Source organism: Strongylocentrotus purpuratus, unplaced genomic scaffold (genome assembly GCF_000002235.5).
Source record: "Strongylocentrotus purpuratus isolate Spur 01 unplaced genomic scaffold, Spur_5.0 spur5_scaffold_3, whole genome shotgun sequence".
In the NCBI taxonomy this organism is placed as follows: Eukaryota; Metazoa; Echinodermata; class Echinoidea; order Camarodonta; family Strongylocentrotidae; genus Strongylocentrotus; species Strongylocentrotus purpuratus.
The window spans coordinates 26045252-26056297 of NW_022145609.1; the positions used below are offsets into that span (position 1 = coordinate 26045252).

Genomic DNA, 11046 nt, shown 5'->3' on the forward strand with positions numbered 1-11046 from the left:
ATGCAAATTTGTCACTGAACAGTTATCTTTTTCTATATAGAAACGGTATTAGAAATCCTTATGGTCAGGAGAATGAATTTACAAAAACTAAATCAGTTTGACCATAACCAATTTTCATTGATTTTTCGTTTTAACTGTTAATTTGGCGCCCCTCTAAAAGTGGCGCCCCCCCCCCCCTGGCTACGTTACAAAAAAACATCACATCAGACTCTGATTATACGCAGTTACACTTCATCGAAAAAAAAGTCACGGGAGAGGAGAATTATTTAGGGTTAGGCTAATGGGGAGGGAACGAGAGAGAGAGAGACAGAGATAGACAGAGACAGAGAGAGAGAGACACAGAGAGAGAGAGACAGACAGACAGACAGAGAGACAGAGAGACAGAGGTGAGATCTAGAGGCAGGTAGAGCGATGAGAGAGAGAGAGAGAGAGAGAGAGAGAGGGGGGGGGGCAGAGAGAGAGAGGGGGGGGGGCAGAGAGAGAGAGGGGGGGGGGGCAGAGAGAAACTGATAAGACATATTAAGACTGCTCGCACATTTAGAGGGAGAGAGAGATCCCCTGTCATAGAAGATACCAACGTATTTTGTTTTATAAAAATGTGGCAGCGGTGCAGCTTTCGTACTATTGGGGGTAGTGGGCCGCGTGGGGGAAGGGGGGGGGCACTATATGAATCACGGACTGTTTTCATTCTCTTCACCATTTTTGTTTTAAGTAACCAACTAAGTTGCTTTCTGACTAACTATATATATATATATATATATATATATAGTATGATATGTTTGTTTAAAGGCACACTGTCCTACTTGTAGCTAAATTGCTCCCTCTATATAGAAAACTTCCCAAATTGGTGCCTGTTGGTCCCCCATGATCCTCTTTTTCTTATGTTAAATGAGAGCTGAGTTAATGAGATAGCCACCTGTCACAGTGACCTCGTTGGCTCGCTGTGAGGTCTAATCCCTTCTAGCTGCAGTGGAGATAATGGGAAGATAGACTGAGAAACTTGCATTGTTTGGCTTATCATAATCTTACTATTAGCAAATCATTTACTCCTTGGCCTTCACATGTAGCTTACCATACCAAATATCGTAAGTTGAATTTGCAACATTCGAGATTCGTCTGTCGATTGGGGATCAAATCTGACGCAAGAAAATGGATGTAAGTTTATCTGAGGTATTTGTACTATACTCTGTAAATTGAAGTTATGATATATGTGTTTGAACGATATCGTGATGTTCTATCAGCAGTAGACGAGTGTAATATTTGTTCATGCTCTGGCCTGGGGATGGCAGCGAGGCCATAGACTAGCCTACACATAACTGAATATAGTGGGGCGATAGCTAAGCAAGTTACCACCCCCCCCCCCCCCTCCCACCCGAACTACAGGGGTGTGTGCGCCCATTGCCATGGCATTGGTAATTGTCACACCTACAATTAGGCACTTCAGATGAAATTTATTTGAACACCCAATCTGAGTTAAATGATGTTTGGCTGAATAACACTTCAGGAGTTCAGAATTCAGAATTCACAAATTGGTTCAGCCCAGGTACCGTATTAAAAAGCAGAGTTATCGCCAATTCTGTGCCAATGAGCTCTCTCTCACTTAAATTTGAAGCCGCTCCAGGTGAACTCACTGTACAGCGCTCAATGCGTAAAGTTCTACATGGCGTGGGCAATTCGCTACACCAGGAGCGCAGTGTATTGCGATACACTGAATAGGCAGGCATGCCATTGTGAAGCTGTCGTGTTGTGCGAGCAGGGCCTCGCCAAAAATGGCGACCAAATTCCCACTTAGTGAATACGTTTTTAACGTTTTCGCTCTCTACATACTTATGTCGCTCCCATACAATTTGCACGTACACATTTTAACCAACACGTACATATCCTTTACAAAGGCTTACAAGAAAATCATTAAAAAATATGACTTCCCGAATCCCAGTAACACCATACAATCTTGCCAAAGTTTCTTGAAATATCGAAACCGATGGCGAAAAATATTCTTTAAAATAGAAGTCCAAATTTGTTTTTTCACACAGAATCTTATGTGGTCACTGTGGATCATGTATTTCATAAAACCATCATATACAAGTTCACTAAATTCCCAATTAATTACTTGTATCAAGATGTTTCGAAGGCGAAGGGATGTTAACAAATGTGTACATACAACAAATTTGCCAATTTGACAAATGCATGATGAGTCTGCAGTCATATGTTGTAGTTTAGAAATCCTTTTTTTTTTAAGGATTTCATTTTTAGCATTGAATGGTGAGTTTGTTCAAAGATGTTTATGTCCTGAATTTTTAAATAAGATCAATGTTTTGTTTCTTCCAGGTCAAGATCATCAATGCCAAATCCGGCAAGGAGATGCTAACGCTCCATAATGTAAGTCATTTGTTTTTTTAATAGTGATCTTCTTTTTTTTTTTAGGAGGGGGAGGGGGGGGGGGGCTAGAAAAAAATGTGAAGAGATATGTAACAAAATAAAGAAATGGGTTACTAAGAGTCCAAGTTTAAATGTGTAGTTGAAGTAGAACAAGTTTAGATTTCGTTAAAGAAAATAGATAAACCCAAGATAATTCTTCATCAGTTCCAAGGCTTTGTACATGTTTATGTAGACATTTGGCCTCGCCAAAGAATTCATTACTGAAAACATGATATACCTGAGGCCCTGTCACATAAAGGTCTGCAGTCAGTTGCAAAATAGTGTCCAAAATAGTGTCCAATCAAGATCATCGTTGTGTGCACATACTACTGTTAGCAAGGCTGACTATTGACCAATCAGAATCGTTATGTCGAATTTGCAATTGATCGCAAACCTTTGTGTTACGGGGCCCAGGTAGGATTGATTGAATCATTGTTAGCTCTTTTGTTTCACATGATTTCATCATCGTGTACATCATCAAATGGACAATATAGTCTTTGGTTATCTTTATATTTCATTTTATATACCTCACTTAAGTAATCCAGCAATCTGATTGGTCGAAATTGCATTTATAAACTTTAACTGTTCCCGAAAATTCCCGGTAACCATGGTTAAAAAACAGTTCAAAATCCCAATAACCATGGTTATTGGGAAAATAGGTCAGTCTCCATGGTTACCCCATAGGTTTACATGTTAAAAAATGGTCTGAGCGATCGAGGATACCGTACGTGTGCGAAGAATTGGTCGGTAATTTCAATACAATTGAATCTCGATCGATCTTACCGACAATTTTATCTTGCATTGTTGACATGAAGACGAAAATAAACTTCCAAAAACAAAAAAACAACATCTGCCGATAGATCTTGATCTAAGTTCGTGCCAATATGCATTGTAAAAGTAAAAGAAGGGCCCGTTTAATGGAGCAGCGGCGAAGCATCGACCACGCGAAGCCGTTTTCAATTCATTTTAATGTATATATTAAAGAAAACTATTGTACATGGTGACATAGCGCGCTGGCCGAGCGGTTTGAGGCGCTGACTTTAGTAACATCACCTATGGTACGCAAGAGTTCGAATCCCATCTTCGACAAAAGTTTTTTTTTTTTTTTTTTTTTTTTTCTTTTTTTTTTGGCATATTAAAGTATTAATGACTGCTTTAATATTCGAGAAATAGTTTCTCAAAGCAGTCATTAATACTATATTGTAAGACAGAGAGAGAGAGAGAGAGAGAGAGTTAAGAGAGGGTGCAAGATTTTGTTTAAAGTAAGTGTAAGATCAAAACAAGTAAAGATTTTTTTTGTAGAATATACTAGTAATATTCGAAGAATTTTGTCTCTTTCAGCTGAACAAGGCAGTGACCATTGATCATGTGAAGGAAGGTTTCTATCAGAATAGTGAGTCATTGATTTGTCTTTCAGCATTTATGATAAAATCCACTGAGACTAGGGCCACCTCAGTGAAATGAATGGTATGGGTGCAGTGTGTGACTTAGCGCTGGTAAGATTGAAAAGATAAGAGCTCTGGTAAAATATCTGAACAAATAAAAACTGCTAACTAAATTTTCTGGAACAAAAAAAATCCAGTGAAATCTTAATTTATATATACATGTATATATATATTCCAGAAAGAGTTATTCATTTTTACACTACATGTACCTTCTGACCAACACCCTCAAGTCTGAATATTGTTATGCGCCCGTGAAGGAATAACTCTAGCAAAAACATAAAACAATTCAAGCAGGATAACTTTCAAAACCTTCCTGCATTTGCAAATTTTGTTCCCGAGAAAGAAATTATTTCCTGCTTCTATGATTCTATACGTAATATTTATGAATTAATAAAATCTTCTATCAATTTTTTTAAAACTTGAAATTGGGTCAAATCAATTTTATTGGTGTATTTAATAGAACAAAAGAAAAAAATATTAAGGATAAGCCCACCTGTTGTCATTATTGCTTGATATTTATTATTAAAAGTATGATATGATTGAAACTGGAAAAGGATTTTTCCGTAGCCAAAATGCCTAAACTACACTGATTTATTTGTGTCTCCTTTGTTAATTGTTTTACAGATAGGAAGTACTACCCGGATAGGCAGGCATTCAGGACCGAGCCTAGTAAGTAAAAGAACCAAATTTAATTTGCACAATTTATTTTTGCTTTAAGGATGTGAGAGTTATTGACCTCACCCCCAAAGAAGTGACTTTAAAAGAACGTTTGGAATAATAATAATAATAATCTTTTAAAGTCCACTCCAAATTTCATTTGGAAGGCTTATATGGTGTATAATATTTGTAGGATCTTGTTATCACCATATTGTGTATTCAAATATGTTGATTTTTTTATTTACAGCTGTATGTCATTGCTATCAATAAATGACTTGTTTGGCCATTGGAGAGGAAGGAATCTCAGTACTGGTGTAAGTCGTGTTAAACTTGGAAATCATACTTTCTTAAAATGTGCATTTCTGACCCCTATGGTTGTAATCAGATTTTATTTTTGGCTGAATATTTAACCCTTTGGTTGCTTTCTTCACCTCTCTGCACTGTTGCTCATTTGCCACATATGCCAATTTCCACAAAACAGTAGACCTAATGCTATGGTCACATAACCCAAAAGTAGACTGCTCGGCGGCCGAGCGGCGAGTTTTTAACCAATTCTGCCCGGCGGCTGCCCGGCCACCGAGCGGCGGCCGCCCAGGCACCGCTCGGTTTAAGGGCATCGCTCGGTCGCCGCTGAAATTTTAGCGCGGAGTTAAAATTTGGGCGGTGCCTGCTCACTTTTCACTCGCCGCCCAAAATACGCTCGGTGCCTGGGCGGTCGCCGCCCGGGCACCGACCTAATCGCTGGGCGATGCCTAATTCCAGCAGCGACCGAGCAGGCTACTGATCGGTCGGTCGCTGCTCTGATTTGTGACCATAGCTTTAGTTAATGGAAAAGATTGTTTTGCTCAACACAGTGGCTCTGCAAAATTACCTGTATCCTGTCTTGATTAGCCTCATGTTGCTGTATTTTGGACACATTTCTAGGAGAGAAGATGACAACCTGGAGAAGATCATTACCCAAGGTCATGTTGAGGGTCAACGGAAACGTGGTAGGCCAAAAGTTCGATGGGCTGATGGAATAAAAAAGATTACTGGCATGAACATCTGCACAGCTCATTGCTATGCCCGGGATAGAAGTGGTTGGAACTTCATCATCATTAGGGTCACAAAGGGTCAGTCATGACTCGTAGGATGACGACGGCAACGATGATAGATAAATCTCACACTGGAAACGGATAATCTTGAAGCCTTTGGTATATCTACAACATGATAATACAATCTGGCACAGAGATATTATTTGTGCAGCATACATAGAGTTCATTCATTCATCCATTTCCTTCACTCTTTCATTCGAATCTTTGTCCCTTTGCCATCATTTCTTCTGTATTCTCTTTTACTAACCTACATCGAATTTGTCCCTTTCTTCCCCCTCTCCTATTCTTCTGACGTTAGAGGGTAAATCTTTGAAGGGCGATGATACCCTGGGATCCCTGGGTATCACTCATGGTGACAGTCTGTACTTCAAGGATCTAGGCCCACAGGTTGGATGGACTACTGTGAGTATATATACAGCATGCACGCTTCACAGATCAATTATGAACTTACCATCTGCATACTCTGTTCTTTTAAAGAAAAAGTTGAGTTCTGGTCAAGCGATTGTATTGTGAAAGAAACGGTGTGGAATCGATCAGAAAAGGTTGATCATCTAGCATTATAAGTATTGGTGTGTACTGCAAGGTCCTGGAATCATCAGAACCCAGTCTTGATAAAGGTACAAGCTCTGAAAGAGAAAGATGTATATGGGACTAGACGAACATGTGGCATAAAAATCTGTCCCGATATTAAGGCATTTAAAGAGCCATGCTTTTCAAGAAACTTTTTTTATCTCGTGTTCTTTCACACTTGCATAACAATGATAACGCTCACAAATTATTTTTCACCTCATCCTAGAACTCAACTTTCTCTTAAATGTCCTGTCTATCAACCTATACTACCCACTCTGTTGTAATAGATTACATTTTTTCATCACAGACAGCTTCTTAGTTTTATAGTAAATAGTATGTAAAATTACTAATCACATAAAACTGAAAAAACATAACGTTTTTACCTTGTCAAAATATATTTACCGGTAAATAAGGCAATTCTTTTCTGCATTCCAAATTTAGACGTGAAAATGTGTAAGTTGACAACTACCCCCTAGGATAGTTGTCTGAGGGGTAGTCTTCCTAGAGGATGGTTGTCGTAGGGGGTAGTTGTCCTAGGAGGTACATGTAGGTGTCCTATAGATGTTTCTATCCTGTACTAGTGATATATTTGTATGATTCCTTCTAGGTGTTCATGACAGAGTACTCTGGTCCTCTGTTTGTCTACCTGCTCTTTTACCTGAGGCCTTCAATCATATATGGAGCTGATGCATCTCTGCCTCGCACACTAGTAGCAAAGTGAGTACTGGATATAATTGACAGATATGATGATATAATATCTCATCTGATTTTAAAAAAAAAAAACTTCTGTTCTGCATTTGTTGAACAAAATATACTAATTTATATATTGCTAAAATCAAGTTTTCAGAAGAATATGCTATTTTTTTTCCTATGTAGAATAGCCCCATAGCACCTTTCCATTCGTGAAACATTTTTTAACTAGAAGGTGAGATAGTATAGCAACATGTTTTGTTTTTGTTTGTTTTACTCAATGTTGTAGCCTTGCTATGGGATGTTGGACCCTTCACTATGGCAAGAGACTTCTTGAGACGCTCTTTGTTCATCGCTTCTCTCACGCCACTATGCCTATCACCAACATCTTCAAGGTATGAAATCAGGGCCAGTATTCAATAAACTTAAGAACTTTTTCTTATCGTTTTGCTGAGAGAAAAGTCTTGGCAAAAAATTCACAGTCTATAAAATCATTGGGGTCTAAGAGTTTTGTTTTATCTTTCGTCTAAGGTAAGACAGAGTGCTTACCATTTTTACCTTTTTTTGGCTAAGGCAATTTTTTGAAACTAGAAAAATTCTAAGAATTTTTGTAGACTTCAGAAAAATGTCTTAAAGTTTATTGAATACGGGCCCAGGATATTCATCAGAGTTATACCACCTTTGGTGGTTTTACTAAATATGGGGGATATAGAAATATAAAAACACACCCACAGACAGTTTAGGATACTGGCAAGAATAACAGATTAATATTGCATTTATGTACATGCACCCTGCAAAGTTGCTTTTAATCCTCTTAAGCCACCACATTGGGATACTGCAAGGTTTAAATTCTGAACAAATTTCAGCTCCATTTAATGCCATGAAATTAATTTTTCACATTCAAATGTGTCAAATCATCCCCAAATCATTTGGAACTAAATTTTGTAGGATATGCAATAACAGAGTACATATAAACAAAATCAGTGTATGGCGCATGCTTTGACATTGATTGATTAGACATTGCTGGTTCTTTTAACTTTTGCGATGTAAATTCAACTCTTTTTTGGGGGGTAAATGTTTTGGGAATTTGATAGACTTGGCCGATTATTTCTTTGGTGAAAAAATTTGAATCAACTTAAGAGGTTATTTGACAGTGTGCGAGGTTGACTGCCGTGAAATGTGAAATTTGTTTGTTTTTTGCTCTAGAATTCTATATACTACTGGGGATTTGCAGCCTTTGTTGCCTACTTCATGAACCATCCTCTCTACACTCCACCCTGTAAGTAAACGAATGAAGATATGAAAGAGCATGTAAGGTCAGACTTGGAACAAATTACCAATATTTCTTTGTTCAAAATATTTGTTGAGGTAGCTAGTGTACAAGTTCCAACAGGACATCATTACTTCTGAAATTGCTTTTTTAAGGATAGGAGCATCAGCCATAATTTTTTTTTTTGTATAGATAGGGAAGGTTTATATTTGATTTGAAAGATCAAGAATGATGTGTTGGTGAAAAGAATGGGGTCCATTTGAGGGGTTGAAATACTTCAAAATATCTAAATCGTAGAAATTATAAGTTCAAAGTTTGTATCAGTATTAGGAGGCCATCCATTGTATTGCATTATATCTCTGATTTTTTTCAGGAATTTCCAGCTGTTATTGTGCTAAACATTAATTAACACAGCTTAGTTTTACTACTAATTTGAGCATTTAGGAACGTTTGTGCACCAAAATTTAATAAACAGAAAAATTGTTAGTTGTATTGAATATGTGGCATTTTATTTATACGTATATTTTACAATCTAATGCCTATCTTAATTCACTTTTAATATAGCTTTCGGAGATAGTCAAGTCTACTTTGGGCTCTTCATGTTCTTGGTGAGTATGTTTCTTAGTGAAAGATATTAAGATAATGTGATGATGGTGCTCATGCTGATGATGATGCTAATGATGATGATGATGATGATGGTGATGGTGATGATGATGATGATGATGATGATAATGATGATGATGATGATGATGATAATGATGATGATGATGATGGTGATGGCAATGATGATGATGATGATGGCAATGATGATGATGGTGATGATGATGATGATGATGATGATGATGATGGTGATGATGATGATGATGATGATGATGATGATGATGATGGTGATGATGATGGTGATGATGATGATAATGATGATGATGATGATAATCTTGATGGTGATGATGATGATGATGATGATGATGATAATGATGATGATGATGATGATAATCTTGATGGTGATGATGATGATGATGATGATGATGATGATGATGATGGTGGTGATGATGATGATGATGATGATGATGATGATGATAATGATGATAATGATGATGATGGTGTTGGTGATGATGATGATGATGATGATGACAAAGAAGATGATGATGATGACAAAGGGAACAACTTTGATGATTTTGGTAGTTGTAGCAATATCAGGTTGATATATGTAGAGTAATGAGGAGTTATGAATTCCTGTAAATCTTTAAATCCAGTATCAAAATTATTGTACCTTTCACTGTAGATCCATACACATTCATTCAATGGCAGACCATTAACGAGAATACCTAATTCTTCATCTTAGAATGCATACATTTATTGTTTTACAGCTATGTGAATACGGGAACTTCTGTATCCACGTTGTCCTGCGTGACCTTCGACCTCCTGGCACCAAGGAGCGCCGTATCCCTTACCCGACTGGTAACCCCATGACCCAGATGTTCCGTTTTGTCAGCTGTCCTAACTACACCTACGAGACACTGGCATGGGTTAGCTTTGCAATCATGACACAGTGTCTACCAGGTAAGTGTAGTCTTTTGAATGGTGGGTTTTGGGAAGTACAATACTACAGCTCTTTATATGACAAGGATTTGTTTCTAACCTGAGCGATTGGAAGGTTTACTCATATTAGGTACTTTGTAAATACCACTGCACACCATGTTATGCAGCTACGAACACATTCTGGAAGAGTCGACACACCAACAACAAACCAAACAAAAATTACATGTTAGTGTTTTAGAAAGATATTGATAATGAAATAGGGTTTGTAGAGCGTAGTTATCGAGAGCCCATGTTGGCATTTTGTTATGACTGGAAGGCTTAAAAATTACAATTACCTGAAAACTTTGATTTTACCATTGATTTGGCCATTTAAAAACTAGATAAGGAAGATTTCACATTTTAAACAAAATCATTAATGCAATTTTTCCAAAATATGATAGTAAAAAAACCGGTATGAGCAGATGCAGTAGAATTTTAATGTTGCAATTGTTTTGAACGTTACACTCACGCACATGAGCATTTTTTGACTGAATTTATGAGACAATTTGTTTTTAAATACAGTCAAACCTGCTTTCGTGACCACCTGTCTACAAAGGCCATATTTGTTGTCTCCCTTGAAAATGGTTTCTCATTGAATCATGTACTAAAGGAACCTGTGTACAAAGGCCACTTTTTGTGTTTCCCTTGGGTGGTCTCTATAGACAAGTTTGACTATTATCCAATGGAGTCTTTATCCCGTAATGCTAATTGTCTTCTACGATGAGTATGAAAGGCATTACCAATGGTTTTTTTCATGCTTTCCTTCTCTCTCCTGCAGTACTTCTGTTCTGTCTAGCTGGGTTTGGTCAGATGGCCATCTGGGCCGGTGGCAAGCATCGTAACTACAGGAAAGAATTCAAGGAGTATCCAAGGGGCAGGAAAACTATCCTTCCACTCCTCCTCTAAGCGCCCTTTCACCATTTACCCCTCTCCTTTTACACCCTCTTTTGACCCCCTTCCCCCCCCCCCCTTTTCCTCCCTCTCTCTGTCTGTCTCTCTCTCTTTCTTTCTCTCTCTCTCTCTCTCTCTCTCTCTTTCTTTCTCTCTCTCAATCTTTCTCTCTCTTTCTTTCTTTCTCTCTCCCTTTTTTTTTCTCTCTCTCTCTCTCTCTCTCTCTCTTTCTCTTTCTCTTTCTCTTTCTCTCTCTCTCACCCTTTTGAATCATTCAAATTATCAATGAGTGTGTTAATAAATTGAAGTGATCCGTGTACTGGTACATCATTTTAGATATTTGCCCAAATGTTTTGGGTAAGTGAATGACTGTTTTTTTATTAAGTTTTGTTAATTTGATAAGTTTACCAAAACTGGACATCAACATCGGCTC

The 11046-nt window shown here is 37.8% G+C and overlaps 1 protein-coding gene across 1 annotated transcript; it reads left to right on the forward strand.

Moving 5' to 3' along the window:
• The first annotated feature begins 1036 nt into the window (after window positions 1-1036).
• LOC576023 (very-long-chain enoyl-CoA reductase) lies at window positions 1037-10681 on the forward strand. The gene is made up of 11 exons (XM_030996885.1): window positions 1037-1155; window positions 2329-2379; window positions 3760-3811; window positions 4488-4532; window positions 5913-6016; window positions 6792-6901; window positions 7164-7269; window positions 8081-8153; window positions 8709-8752; window positions 9512-9704; window positions 10501-10681. Exons 1-11 carry the CDS (start codon window positions 1150-1152, stop codon window positions 10626-10628), a joined length of 912 nt encoding a protein of 303 aa, XP_030852745.1. The 5' UTR covers window positions 1037-1149; the 3' UTR covers window positions 10629-10681.
• The last annotated feature ends 365 nt before the right edge of the window (window positions 10682-11046 follow it).

Excerpts from the sequence above, each read along its gene's own strand:
- LOC576023 (XM_030996885.1), top strand. Across the intron at positions 6,902-7,163 it reads CCTCGCACACTAGTAGCAAA|CCTTGCTATGGGATGTTGGA; the intron begins GTGAGTACTGGA and ends TCAATGTTGTAG. Across the intron at positions 8,154-8,708 it reads TCCTCTCTACACTCCACCCT|CTTTCGGAGATAGTCAAGTC; the intron begins GTAAGTAAACGA and ends CTTTTAATATAG.